The 15,392-nt window shown below is 41.9% G+C and overlaps 1 protein-coding gene across 4 annotated transcripts in view; it reads right to left on the bottom strand.

Moving 5' to 3' along the window:
• Positions 1 to 15,392, bottom strand: part of RALGAPB (Ral GTPase activating protein non-catalytic subunit beta) — a 64,822-nt gene that overhangs the window by 11,601 nt on the left and 37,829 nt on the right. For all 4 annotated transcript variants that reach the window (XM_039563291.1, XM_039563292.1, XM_039563293.1 and 1 more), the window contains 8 exons: positions 13,598 to 13,780; positions 11,467 to 11,618; positions 9,638 to 9,825; positions 7,360 to 7,466; positions 5,600 to 5,752; positions 4,802 to 5,011; positions 3,684 to 3,842; positions 1,580 to 1,745 (listed from right to left, as the gene is read on the bottom strand). In XM_039563291.1, coding sequence (XP_039419225.1) covers positions 1,580 to 1,745; positions 3,684 to 3,842; positions 4,802 to 5,011; positions 5,600 to 5,752; positions 7,360 to 7,466; positions 9,638 to 9,825; positions 11,467 to 11,618; positions 13,598 to 13,780 — 1,318 coding nt within the window. The remainder of the gene's footprint in view (positions 1 to 1,579; positions 1,746 to 3,683; positions 3,843 to 4,801; positions 5,012 to 5,599; positions 5,753 to 7,359; positions 7,467 to 9,637; positions 9,826 to 11,466; positions 11,619 to 13,597; positions 13,781 to 15,392) is intronic.

Genomic DNA, 15,392 nt, shown 5'->3' with positions numbered 1-15,392 from the left:
TCCAGGGATGGTGACTCCATCACTGCCCTGGGAAGCCTGTGCCAGTGCCTGACCACCCCTTCCATAAAGAAATTTTCCCTAATATCCAACTTAAACCTGCACTGAGGCTGTTTCCTCTCATCCTGTCACTCATTACCTGGGAAAAAATATTGACCCAGACCTGGCTACAACTCTTTTCAGGGAGTCAAAGAGAGCGAGAAGGTCTCCCCTGAGCTTCCTTTTCTCCAGGCTGAGCCCTCCCAGCTCCCTCAGCTGCTCCTCACTGGACTTGGGCTCCAGCCCATTCACCAGCAGAACCAGACTAAAAGTAACCTGCCCTTCCTCCTTTCCATTTTTGAACACTTTTCCTGTTTCCTTCTTCCCTGAGCTGGTTGAATTAATTCAGCTATTTAGTGGTCTGTGTTCTCATTCAAATGGCTGAAAAAATTCAAGTTGAAAAGTCCACACCAAGCCAGGTCCCTGGCTAATTCAGGGACCATTCTGCAGTTGTTCTGACGAACCCACTGCAAAGGGAGGTCAGAGGGCTCTGCCTCTGAGAAAGAACAGCCTGACCCTGTCCTTAAAGCAAAATTAAATCCAGACCTGGCCATTTTGTAATCCATCCTGACTTGCTCAGAGAAAGCAACACCTCTGTTCTCTAACCTCTCCCCAACACTTCCAGCCTTCTGTGGTTTGTACTTTTATTCCGTAACTGAAGGGAGAAGCCTCCAGCTGGCTGCAGATACAGGTGAAGGGCCCCCCTAAGACACAGTGAATGGACAGCAGAGCAAGTGCTGCTTAAGCACCTGCAGCTGTAATGGTGCCACACCTGATGCCAACATTGGCTCAAGGATGATTAACAAGCTGCACCAGCCTTACCACTACCTTTGGGAGGCCCACCAGAGGCTGTGGCTCTGGAGATCACCCAGAACAGGTTTGGCCCTTGGAGCAGTGACACTGAAACCAGCCCAGACACTACCAATTCCCAAGGAATCTGATCAAGCTGTCCAAGGGAGAAGCTAACCCAACCCCCAGATTCCTGTCCTGGGATAGCAGCTCACACTCCTGAGGATCATTCTGGGTGACAGAATGGGGAGAGGGTGGTGTATGACAAGCTCAGGGGAGGAGTTGCTCTAGTGGAAAAATGCAGACTCAGTGATGCAAGACAGAGAGCCATATGTGGGTTCCAACACCTCCAGGACCTACAAAGAGCAGCTTGACTCAGTATCTCTTTCTAATCTACTTACAGAACACTAAAAAAATCACACAGTATTTCAAGCCTATTTGCCAATACACAGAATAATCTGCAACCGATTTCACCTGAACACTGGTTTGGGATAATATATTAAAGACTCATCAAATCTTAAGAAATATAATCCAGTGGTATTTTTTTTGCTGAGGCTACTTCCTCCCAACAACATACACACATTAGTTTTGCTCACTGACTTGAAGCTTAATTTAACATTTACACATTTCTTTCTAGCAAACATCAGCATTTACCAAAAAAAAAAAAAAAAAAAGCCAGTGTTCAGATAGGTACACAGGAGTAAGAAAATTGTCTTCTAAAGGAGCCTCAACATTTTAATTTACTATGTCTTACCTTGTTCAGGTCCCTCTTCATCACTGCAGCTGTTGATTGACCAGCTTGTTGAGACGTGACCAGTCCACCCAGGGTGCTTCCCAATGTCAACAGACCAACCAAGAGACAGCAAGAACTCCAGGAAGTGGGGCTGAACAATTCTGGAAGACTCCATGTTCTTCAGGATCTGAAACCACCAGCAACACCATGTTGGTACAGAAGCAGGAAACAAGACTCTTCCTTCCCAGCTTTTTAATTAACATTTTTGTCACCAACATGGTTTTGCCCAAATATAGCTACAGAACAAGCCTGGAACCCCAGACTTCTACATGGACATTACTCCCTGCTCCTCAGCATCCTTCTATCCTGCTTGGCCTTGTCCTATTCAATCAACTTGACTTTCTGCCAGCATTTTCAAAGCCTGTAAAACAGTGAATTAAATGGCTGGAGATGGCAATTTTGAGACTCAACCACTCATGAGAAAAACCACAGAGTGCTCAGTGCAGAACCTGCATTAGCATCAAAGGTAACACAAGGGTTTTCTATACAGTGTTCACTATTAGACTGAATTAAAATTTGAAGAGAGAGGTATTTTCCTCACTACTCACCTGTACGTGACATAGAGTGATTTAAAGGGCAGGCCTCACAGCACATTAAATTATGAAACAGATTTTCCAAAACAATTTTCAGTAGGACTGAGTGTGCACTTTAACCAAACTTCACACTGTACTGTTTATGTTAAACTTTAATTCTACTTCTGACAGAGATCTGGGATGCTTCCATATACAAAGGCAACTTTTACCTCATTATGACCAAGTGAGAGTTGAGCCCTTCACCAAACAGCACACATGTGTGACTTGGGTACCAGAACCACTGGGGTTGGTGGAACAAACAATCCATCCATCCTTTCCGGGCCATACAAGAGTTTGTTTTGTGGCAGAGGCATCAATCATTTTGGCTTATGCAGGGGCAGAACACTGAGACACAGGCCCCAACAAAGCAGAAACGGCAGGGATGGGCGCTGGAAGAAAAGCTTCCAGGCTGGAGGCTTTGTGTAGCCACAAAGTCCTGACACTCCATCCGAATGCCTTGTACAGTGTTCGGCAGTGACTAGACACACTGCACTGAAACGCTATTATTAATCCTCATACTGAGCACATTGAAACCATAGCTGTGCTTCAGAACAAGTCAGGATAAGTGTGGGTTGGAAGACATAAGAGCTCCATAAGGGCATATAAACATTCTGCTAGCTCAGCAAGAGCACATCTCAGCTCAAAGGCAAATCTAGCGTATCTTGTTTCATAGCTGACTTTGCAGATGAAAAGACTGCACTGGCTATTCTGAACTACAGTTCGAACACTCAGACAGATGATCCTGGTTTCAAGAACTGTGTCCCACACCAAAGTAGAAGGTGCTGCAGTGTTCTGTCAACTGTGCATTCACAGTGACACAAGGAGGTGGCACAATGATTCATTATGGAAGCCATGCTTCTACTCTTTACTACAAGAGTTATGAATGGAATGAGAAGGTACTAGAGAAACATCCTTTCCTAATGAGCCCAAAAACCCTATTAGCGAGTTTCTAGGTCACAAAGAAGTCACAGTTTAGATTTGCACAAATTACCCTGATTAACCTAATCGCCTTTGAATCAAAATATTATAGCATAAAGACTTACAATGGAATAATACTTCCTTACTTGCAGAAAATTTTTCATTCCTTTGACACATGTTTAACGTTAGAATGAAACCAAACTACCTTGACATTGCTCATTGCTGGAACAAACTGCAACCTTCCCTGCAAGCTGAGCCAACAAAGCTGAAATGCCTTTCTGATCTGAATCTTTGAACTCTACAAATAAGGACAATAAGGACAGAACAAATAGTAAAAATACTATTAATATTTTAATATATATCTTATCTATATTTAAAAATACATTAAATTTGTTACAATAATCCTAAGTGTGAGCAATGTACTTCAATCTACAGATGAAGAGAATATGCAGTGACTTGTAGCTCGCACTGGCTCTGACACTCCACTCTAATCACCAGCAGTGACACTTTACTCACTTGGAAACTACTAGAAACACAGCAATCTAGACTAGCTGGGACTCTACACTTTCACTTACCTCCTGACTCGTTTTCTGGCCTGCCTTCATGTAGAAAATGAAAACCGTATCAAAAGGACGACAAGGTAACAAGTCCAAGTAGCCAAGGTCATCAAAAAACCCAGGAAGAGCAGAGTCAAGTGCAATCAGGTGAGGAGGTAGACGACTGTTAGTAGGTTCCTGTCCAATAGATAGAGTTCAAGAGCTTAAAAACCCATCTTTCTTAACTAAAAGGTCTTCAAGGCTTCAATGGCAATCCATTAAATTATAAAAAGACAATTTCCCTTCTCTAAGAGCAAAATCATACAGGGATTTCTGATGCGATATCTTGTTACTGTAAATGAGTAACAGCAAGCACAACAGGTTGACAATTCATTGCATTCTACTCTCATTAAATAAAAGCGGTACTTTGCCAGTGAGAGACATAATATTTTGCTCAAGAAGAGCACACAACAAAAGCAGCAGATGCTTTCAAAATACCACAGATATGCACACAGTCGCATGTGCAGTTTCAGATTAACTTAAATACCAGTAACATGTAAAATACTGAGCACTTTAAGACATCAGTTTTGCAAATGCTCTATAGTCTACTTTTCCTGACAGCTTTCTGGAAGGAAAAGCAACAAATACTAGGGAGAATCCACAGGTAAGAGGCAGAATTTCAAATTAAGAATATGGATCACGTCTATAAATTGTTATTTTAATTTTAAAAAGAAACCTCTACATCTATTATGTACTCCCAAGTGTTTATGTATGATTAAACCACTTCAGCACAACCACCTCTGAAGCAAAACTGCTATGGCAGTCATATTTCAAAAAGTCTTCAAGTACCATCCCAAAACCTAACTCAAATTGTGGGATGATTTCAAGTGTGAACATTTGAGTGTGATGGCTTATGCATCCACTGCAAATAAAGGTACAGCCACCTCTTCAGAGCACGTTCAACTTGAGGCCCAGCCTTTCACAACCCTGCTCTTAATCCTGGATGACTGGAATCTATCACTTGATTTGACTAAACTGCAGCTGAACAATAGCTGGAACTACATAGATGATCTTCCACTAACAAATTTTCCCCTTTTGTCAAGCCAGACCACATGGGAACTGGAGGAACTGGACAACACCAAGAGGTATCAGATCACCTTCAATGCCTCTAAGGAGAGGAACCCGAAGTGAGAGAGGAACAGACGAGCTGTCTGGAACTCCTGTGCTGGTGGTGGGGGCTTACACTCCGTGATGGGATCAGGAAAGCTCTTCTTCCGCCACTCCTCTTCACTTCTCTGATCTACGGAAGTCTCAAAGACAATCTGCTGGGCCATGCCATTCCTCAGCTTCTCATGGCGCTCTTCGAGCTGGAAAACATTGAGTGAACTGCTGATGTCACCAAAATCATGAAGATCCACCAAGAAAACCGTTCAATCACTTAGGAAAGCTCTACAGCAGCAGCTGCAATCCACCACCAGAATGGTTACTAAAACACTTTCAAAAAGACCTTGCAACATGGCAAAGTGAGCACCTAAAAACCCTGTTTGCATAGGAGAGTTCTGTGAATATCCAGTATCAGCTATAGCTTCTCCTACTCAAGTGAACAGAAACTAAAACACATTAGATCCTGTGAAACTTTAAAATATTTGAGACATGCACTCTCTTCTTCCCCCAGGAAGGTCTCAAAAAAGACCCTTCCATTTCCCCAGAAGAAGCAACAAAATTCAAGTCATTGCTTCCTACAATACCAGGATATCAGGATCAGTAATAAAACGTTGAGCAGTGTCATCTTCCTGGAGAAGTGCACAGGTTTAACTAATTTGGAGAGGTTATTTTCCATTAATATGAAACTGGACAAGCTAAAGAGTAAAACTATTTACAGTAAGACATTAGTGCATGACTCAGGAACAGACAAAAGCCCCAAGAACAAAATCAAGTCAGAGACAGTTACTTACTTCCTCATTCACAATTTCATGTAAATCAGGAATGCTCAAGTCAGCTTTCACAAATGGAATCTTGTCCACTTCTTCAGGAAAAGGGCGGTGTTTCACACTGTATTTCAATCCAACATCATTTTTAGGAGCTGGTCGAGGTTCTGGTACAAATGTCTGACAAAAAAAGGTTGTTTTTACATTCAAGGTATTGTATCACTAGACAATATTGTAACAGATGAAAAATATTTCCTCTCCCCTCCCCACCAGAACTACACTAATCCATAAGTGAGCAGCATCATTAAAAAACATTAAATCCTTTAAACTAATAGACTTGTATTAAAAATGTGACTGTAAATTTTACAGATAGACACAACTCTGTCTATTTTGGAATCTATGAACCCTGCTTACCATCTAGCCTCTAAACAGTTGCAAACCCCAATAAAAATGGCAAGCTTACATGGCAACATCTTATTTTCAGCCCATTCTAACTATATTGAGAGAAAGCTGGAAAGTATTTGACAAGCTCCATTTCAACCCTCCTGACTGTGATCATCACAACAAGCCAAAGCTTCAAAGGGAGCAGCAATGCTGTGGGTCAGGAGGGAGATGCACTGCCAGAATATCCAAAGGACTTGCATCATGGATCATGATGCAATTTTGACATTGCTACTACATCATGTTCTATACTGTCATTATGTAATTACAAACTTCAAGTTACCAAGGACAGCAACAAATGATCCAGGCGCAGGTTTAGAGGTGCATCAGGTCCAAGCAAGCGAGACCTTTCATTGCATCTTCCATGTTGTTTTATAAGTTTATTTACTACTGATTACATTTCAAAAGGGCAAAACCATTAAGTTATAGAATGCCTTCAAGTTGGAAAAGTTCCCTTAAAACTGGTGAGGAGGTCAGCAGTCAGATCATGGCTTGTCCTTTAGCATAGGAGGTAGCAAACCTGGACTGACACTATTCAGCCAAGGGTCTCAGCTTCAGAGATAGCAGAGCTCCAAACACATCCTGGACGGTCTTCCCGAAGGCTGCTTCGCAGAGACCACATCCATCTAAATGTGAATGTGCCAGCTGAGACTGACAAGCCCTCATTTCAGCTACATTACTGCCTTTCTTTTACTGAGGGTCATGGGAAGAGTTTAAAGATGTGGAGAAGTTCACAGACAGAAATTTTCGTAACAAGAGTACAAGCTCCACTAGACGACTGCAATAAGAAATTTTACTGTAAAATAAGACTAAGGTATTTCTCTCCACCATTCCTCTCCAGAGCTGTTCCAGAGTTCATCTAGGTAATTTTTTTCACAGCAGGTTTACAGCCATCTTTGCAACATCAGGCTTTGTAGCCTGAAGAGCTGTTCTCTCTGCAGTACCACATTCTACACCTTCAGACTTTACTCCCTCTGCTGCAAGGGCTTTGCCTGACACCTGAAAACTAGCACCAATACCCCTGCCTACACATTAAATACACTGTGCCTTACCCCATCACTTCAGAAGATGCTTTCAGAAAAAAAGAAAAAAAAAAAAAAAAGGAGAATGCTCCCTCCCTTAAGCAAGTCTGCAAGTTGAGAAAGCAACAGCATTTTCACCGCCTGTAGTTAATATTAATCACAAGTGGTAAAGAGTCACCAGAGATGTGGCACATTACCTACAGCTAAAGGCCCCGTGGCTCAGCCTTAATGTATAATCACCAGCTCTGGGGGCTGTCTCAGATTAGTAGAATTTCTGCTGAACATCTCTAAGTTAAAGATTTCTTTATGGGCTTTGATAGAGACCTTTTGATTTGCTTTAGCTCCTCTTGGTAAAAGGCAGAGTTGCTGGGCCCACGCAAATCTTCCAGATGTCCCACGGATCAAAACCGTGACAGAGGGGAAAGAGTCATCTGCAAAGCACAGGGGTTAAGAGAATAATACATCATCATATATTGCAAACAATTTACTGTGTAATCATTTAACAAGAAGAAGATGCAGGCATGATGGCAGAGGTTTTCCTTTCAAGGTTAATTCTTCCTTGACCCTGAAGAAAATTCCTGGTGAGAAGCAAGCAAACCTCTCTGCAGCAGGAAAGTGCTAGTCTACTTTGTCAGCTCAGTACTTGCCAGCTCAGTTTGATCATTAAAAGCAACTTTCATCCAAATTCATGCAGATCACTATTTCTCTCCGAAATATCTCCAGGAAATCAAAAAAGATTGTCCAGCCACTGCCTGTTTAGGTGAGACAATGACCATATGGAGACACAGATTCCATGATGCTTCCATGACCTTCTGCAAAAGTTCCTCACAAATAGCAGCAGTAAGAACAGTGGAAGGACAAAAGATAATGGTCAACAAAGACTCAGGAAGATTCTGACTCCACATCATGGAAAATTTTTCCCCAAAAGGAATAGGGACACAGAGAAGTTGTCCTCTCAGGTTTTGCGAGACCCACTTGGGCAACACCAGGTTGCATTATCCTGGTCCAAATTCAGTGCTGGCCTTGTCTACAGCAGGAGGTCAGACTACAGAGTCCTGAAGTGCCTTTCTACTGGCACAATGATGGTTTTAACATTGCAGGGATTTCAGTCTTCCTTCAAGATTTAAAAGGCCACTGATGTTAGTCACCTTAGATGAAATCATCATACTTCTATAGCTGTTCTTCTTAAAGGTATTTGAGTTTATCTTTTGTGCACATAAACTACACAATGGCACCATCAGGTAACGAGCAGAACTCTATTCCTTCCCCAGTATTGCCTGGGAATTTCAGGGTGCAGCACAGCCTATGCACACCCTGTACATAAGCACACCACAGAGAGAACCCAAACCAGCTCCCCAGCCACTCACTTCTGTGATCTGCCTCAGAACTGGCCTGATGTATTTGTGCATTACTGCAATTAATCTTGTAATTAAAAGGGGATTTGTAAGCCAGTTACGCACAGCAAGTAAAGATAATCTAATTTGTGATTCCAACAGCTTTGCAGGATTCCACAGTAATACATTTAGCAGAGGCTGAGTGAGGATGAGGATTGCTTAGCCATTCCAGCACGCTCTAATCCATTCCAGTCAGGAACACACTTGCTCCAACACAGACTGGGGGTGAACATGTGGCAGTGGCTCCCAGCATTATCACTTCCTGCAAGATCTATTCAGTGGTTCTCAACATGGTCAGAGCACTCTGGACCACAACTCAACTTCTCAGCACCAATTCACGCAGTTCTATGCAACCTCTGCTTTCAAGACTAGTTTTTAGGCTCCATCCTATCCACAGATGAGGAAAATGTACTGGGGACAGAACATCAGATCTAAGATAAGTTAGTCTTTAACTGAGGTAGCATCTTAGAGAATTTTCACCTGTTCTGTTAGGTAACACCATGACACATGAAGACTTACAGAGAGATCAGTTATTCTGTTCAAATTATCACTTAATACCAGATTTTTGTAATATAAATTCTCGATGGTCAAAGTCTATGAGGCTGAAATGAGCTAGACTCAGCTGTGAAAGCCAACACCCTATCACAACACCCTGTCACAAATCTCCTTTACAGGAGGTGTCATTGACAGAACAGGATCAGATATGAGCAAGTTAAAACAGCTCCTAAGCAACTAAAACCACCTGAGCTGAAAGCACCCACAGAAATATGCAGTAATAGGAGGCCTAAAGTAAGCAGCAGCAATGGTGCAAGCATAAAGGAGACATACTAACTATATGTTGAGCACTTATCCCTATCAAGTCTCCTATACTCTTCACATTTTCATTCTTGTACGAACAAGGATGTTGATGCTTTTGTCCATCACCCATTATTTCAATGGCAGTCAGCAGCAAGTATATGATCTAACTGGTTGAAAGACTTGGACAACTGCATGAACAATTTGGGTAGGCTTGTGCATGTTTGATTATCATGGGCATTAAAGTTATTCCCACCACTTCATCCCAGAGCAACACTCTGCTCTATGTGCCCACCCACAGACAGGAAAGCCCCTGAAATGTGAAAGAGACACTTGATGAAGTACCTTTGTTTTGCAGCTCCATACAGAAAGTTTTAACCTGAGAAAGAAGGAAATGGGAAATCTGAACTTACTCTGTTCGTTCCCTAGAGGCTGCTCCAACATGGCCAGGATGACACTATTATCCAAAACAAAGTAACGGAAGCTGTGCTTGCTTATGGTAGGGAGACGGGAATATTTAATTAATGTGGTTTCATTCACCAAGCTGCAAGGAGAAGCAGGACCACTGGGAGAAGGAAATGCTCCAAGTAGCTGCATAATGCTGCAAGTGAGAAAAAAGTTGAGAGTTATGACAGATTAAGTGAACTGTTCCACCCAAGCGCAAATTTTCACTCACATTCTTCATCTGTATCTTGACCTAGCAGTTACATTATCAGGGCACATCTGCCCTCACCCATCAGGTTATTTTAAGATAACCAGTACCTTCAGAAAGACATACATGAAAACCTACAAAGAAGGGTACTCTGCCTATAGAATGAGCTTCTTTATAACCTGGGTTATAAAGACATGCTTTAAAGCACGAAAATCTGTACCCTTCCATAGCTTCATGTTCATTTTTAAAAGATTATTTCTCCAATCATCCATACTTTAGCCCCCTCATATCAACAAGCAGGACAGACATGGCAGTGCACTAATTACAATTGCCTTTGCTTTCTTCAAGTACGGATTACAGTACCTTAAAACCCTTTAAAGGGTTGGGACCCTAAAAGGTCCAGGATCACATAAGCGTGACTACCACAGATGGTCATCTTCCCTGGAAGAAAACCTCCAGGTGGGGTCCAACAGTGCTTACTTCCTTGGAGCCACAACCTTAGGAGGCCCCTAGAAGCACCATTTTAGATCATCTGAAGTTGTACATGATCTCACCAACACTATTAGAAATTGAAAATTTCTATGGCAGGAACCAGTAATGAGAGCTGTCCAGAGTTGGACTGAAGTTCATATGATTTAAGTCAGGACTTTACCCTTAACACCAGCACATAGACCAAAAGTAAGTCTATTGATTGCCCTCTCCACACACTTTTCCACTTTACTGTGAAAACAGTTTCATGTCTCTAAATGAAAATAAACACTTTCAGGCACCAATAAGGATTTGTCCATAAGTTCCGAAGAGTAGTTGCTTTTTCTTGGAAATTACACACTTGTTTTTACTAACAGTAACATTTATAACAGTTGGATTTCAAAGCAGAGCAAAAAAGAAAGCAGCTATTGCCTTTTGCAAAACATATTTATCCTCCCCATCCTCAATCTGTCCTGTCTGCCATCATACTGTTCAGCCCATAACACAGTGCTTTCCAAGTTCTCTGGAGCAAATCCCAATTTTCCTCTCTGTGCTTCCCCAACCCACACATTATCTGTTACTGCATTTCCAGTAGAACCTCTCAAATACATTAAGCAAGCCCAACGCTGTGGGCAGGAAGCCATCCCATCCTGCTCCAGCATACATGTGCTGCATGTGCCATTCCCTGCTGTCACACAGTGTCTATCAGTTTCCTCACCAGAGTGGGGACAGCATATGTTGTCAGGCTGAGGAGAAGAGAAAATGGGAAGACAGGATCACTAAGTTAAGCGAAAGAGAGAGGGAATTGCTGTCTGCAGAGAGGCCTGGCCGAGAACAGAACACCAGGGCTGGAGGAGGATGTGGGTTTTGCTGTACAAGGAGAGAGGAGGCAGGAGGGGAAAACAATGACCAGAGGGATCTGTTTTCTGTTAACACCTGCAAGGGGAGGGGGGGGAGATCTAAGGCAGAGCAGAGTCCTGCCCAAAAGGCAAAGAAAGGGAACTTCTGCCTAACTTCTTAAATGCTCTTGTTACATCAGAGATCACCTGCTGGGAACTCCCTATTAAACACTCTCAGACAAGACAACACTGAACATTAAAGGTGCTCTGACAAATTACATACCATGTTAGTGTAGCTTCAGCAGCATCCTTCACTCGCATGGATGCAGGGTTTGGCTCCTTATCTCCTTTGTACTTGACCTCCTGTTCGCTGTTTTTGGATTTACTCCCTGAAATGCCCAGCTCCACAATCTCCAGTACCTCTTTTAAACAATCCTAAAACACAAGAACAACCGTGAAGCAGAAGCATTTGGATAAACATCTCCAAAACCTCATGGAAATAGTGATATATCATTAAGTAAAAAACCCCACTGCTGGTAGTATGAGCTCTTTATTTAAAGGCAGAAGATTATTCCAACACTGTTAAAATAAGACCACATTTGCTATAGAACTGGTATTTTTTCTGTTTATAGATGTGTACTTGTATTATCTACTCATATTCTAATGGTAAAAAGTGCTCTGAATGAATAAATACATTTACATACCAAATTGCCAAGAGGACTATTATGAATGCAACCAAAAAATGTACACATATTTAAAGAGACAATAAATGCATTTCTGGGACTCTTTGCAGAAGTTTTAAGTTCTAAGCACATCAAGAATGAACTCATCTGGAAAACTGCAAGAAATCCTTTTCCAAATTTTTCATTTGCCAACATCTTTCGTTAGTAAAATACATCATGGTATCTAATTCACCAAGAGAAGAATAAGAACATTCTAAAAGTACACTGTAAAAGCATCAACAAATCTATTACAGGAGAGGCCAACACTCAGTAGAGCTGCAGCTATGACACAAAAGTGCTGTGCAGAACAAAATCACCTGCTGAAAATATTTGGATTGCTACAACAAAGGTTCAACTCTCATGGCCTGAGCTACAGAATAACAAAGGAAGACTTCTCCTGAACAAATAACTGATTAAAACTGAACACGAGTGGTCAGGCTGTACCACCAGAAACCTGACAGGGTTCTATGTCTTGGCCTTTGTCTTTCCTTATATTCATCGTTGATATAGAATAAAAGGTGAAGAGAAAAATCAAAGTTTTCTAACAGATCAAAATTAACCAGTATTGGGCTGCAAAGACTGGCCACGAAGAACTGCAGCAAGAGTTTACAGAGTAGCAATACAGCAGGTGAAATTCAAAGCAAATGTAAGAGGAGGCACCTGGAAAGCTGCATTTTTAATAATTGCAAACGCAGGGAAAGGTTCTCATCTGACTATCATGACTCAGGAAGGAGCTACTCAGTCTCCAGTACATAGTGCACACAGTATGTAGCACTATCTCCTTATAGTGGTAATTGAAATAAAAAAGACCATAAAGAAATGGAATACAGCATTATGAACCACAACCTGTGCCACCATCCTATCGTAGTCACCTACTGCCACGCCAGTACTCCAAAGCACATTCAGAAAGCATCTTTAAAGTTCTGCTTGTGGGTTTTCAATCTTCTTTTTTTTAAAATATACGTACTTTTGTACATTACAAAATAAACAAAACATAAACACGTTCTATCTAAAAAGATAACAAAATATTACACAATACATACATATCTATTATCTATAAAACCACAGAAAAATCACTAACTTGGCTCTGAAAGGAGACCAGTAATGAAAATGTGCATCCAAATTTTTTCATTTTTTCTTAAGCAGCAAGGCTGAAGGCAATTGAAAACATGCCTCTCATTTCCTGCTCTTCTCAAGCTTCCCAAGCAAATTCCACCTTCCATTGAGCTATGCTTTGCTCAGTTGCTAGAAAATTGGTTTCTTGGTGAAACAAACTCTGATTATCAAAGAATCAAAGCATCAAAGGAATTCTATTAAGCCTAGAAAATGCTTTAGTCAGGTAAGAGCTGAGATACAAGGAGAGTCATGGCTACCTGCAGCTATGGGTTACCCCATTCATTTCTATGTTTCTTTTCTGGTTTTTTTCCAGATTTCTGTTCTTCTCTCTTTTTCCAGTTTCACAAAGCAAGAAGAAAGATTGAGACATTCCTATAACTATAAAGGTAATTTTAAAGCCAAAAAACTGTATTGGTGAATAAAGATCAGGAATTAAAGTTCAGAAGTATTTTGCACAGAAACTGTTTTGGAATTCCTAAGAAAGTTAAGCAAACCACACTATTTTAAATTATTGAGGTTGGGCACAAAAGGCATTTCAGATGCAGCACTCAAAATCTATCCACTGGAGACTCTGACCTTCTCATCGAGCATGTCGGGGTGCTCCGTGAGCCAGACACAGAGGCACTGGAAAGCTGCCACGATCATGGAGTGCAGGTCCCGGGAGTGCAGCGGGGCCGGGCGGCTGCACTGGTACACGATGTAGCTGCACACGGAGCTGATCGCACGCTTCCGATCCGAGGGATCGACCACCACCTTCACCTGCACCACACAAGGGCGACAGGGTGAGAATTCCTCCACAAAAATCTTCCAGAGAAAAAACAGTTCTTGAAAACATTTTTAAATGCAGTTTTAAGAAATAGGAATAAACAGTTGAGCTCTTTTTTGATTACAGGTTAAAATTGCAGGTATTTAACAGTGATGGATATTGAAACTAAAAGTAAAGAAATGCTACACTGAGGTGTGACCACATTGCATGGCTTGGTTTCCAAGATCAGGAATGGTACCAGCGTGGCTTGATAAGAAACCAAATGTAAGCTGAATTTGCAGTATTGAAACTTATTTTCCACAAATGACTCTTCAGCTCTAGCAACCCATTCTGTATCTCCAAGAACTCACTCACTGCCAAGTTTCCCTTCCACATTCAGCTTCATTCTGCTCAAGTACCTTTCCCCTAGACATATTCTCATCACAGTAACTTTCACCACTGGAAAAAGGAACAAAAAAGCCATCCTCCAAGAAGCACAATGACAAAAACCCCATAACCTCTTCCCCAAAACTCACTGCAAACACCCCTCTCTGCTCCTCTCCCAGCTCAGGGCTGCAGAAAGCAAGGCTCCAGACCAGAAGGTCAGGAAACAGCACAATGTGCCATGAGGATCTGCACTGTAGGGCTAAAGAACTGAATTTCTCTTCTCTCTTATTCACAGCCTGTGACTCAGCATAGGAACAGATGGATTTTTCTACTCTGTAGCATCTGACCATGCTCTGTAAAGCTTTGCTTATTCAGGTGTACCCTTATCCAAGCAGGAAGGTGGATGGGCTTGCTGGTGCCGGCACTGAAGCCTGGCAGCTGTACTCCACAAATGGGAGTGACAATTCAGAGCCCCAGGATTTAGGTAGAACATCCTTCAGAAGCCCAAGATCTACAGCAGAGTCCCCTAAAGGTGAGCTTATGAAAGGGAGGTTTGTGAACCAGCAGGAAACAAGACTTTTGACTCTTCCAAGTCCCACTAATAACCTAGTGCTGAACAGACACAAGACAGGGCAGCCCCTACCTGAGAAAGGCTTTGGGACCTGTCACCTGCAAAGACACAAGCAGAACAGGTCCCCACTGCAGTTCTGCAGGAAGAAGTGATCTCTCTTTTCCCCACTTTGTTTTAAAGGGGAAAGATATTCCAGGGCAAGAATTACTTCAGTTGCATGAGAATTATACAAAGACTACAATATTTAGTATTAACCTGGGGATACATTTCAAAAGATAATATATTTCCACATACCCATAACCCTGCAAGAAAAAAAAACCAAACCAAGAAAACCCGGGTTTAACCACAGAAGCTGCAGGAACCCCTGGTTCTGTATGGTGCTCTATAAGACCTAATAATACACATTAATTCATTTCAGAACACTTTCAAATACATTCATCAGTTCATGCTACTGCAATAGTGAATGAACACCCAGTCCAATACAGCTCAGTGCTGACTTTGTGCTCTAAAAACTGCCTGAGACATACATTGAAAGACATCTGTTGAGTTCTTGAGGGATTATGATGAGAAATGCTGAATTGTCACACCAGGTTATCGTGGCTGCTCTAAGTACACCGGACTTTTGCTTAACAAGGCCATGAAGTCCAGCCTGGGCACAAGAGCTCTCA

The sequence above is a fragment of the Corvus cornix genome, chromosome 20 (genome assembly GCF_000738735.6).
Source record: "Corvus cornix cornix isolate S_Up_H32 chromosome 20, ASM73873v5, whole genome shotgun sequence".
NCBI lineage: Eukaryota > Metazoa > Chordata > Aves > Passeriformes > Corvidae > Corvus > Corvus cornix.
This window is presented reverse-complemented; position numbering and strand designations above follow the sequence as displayed.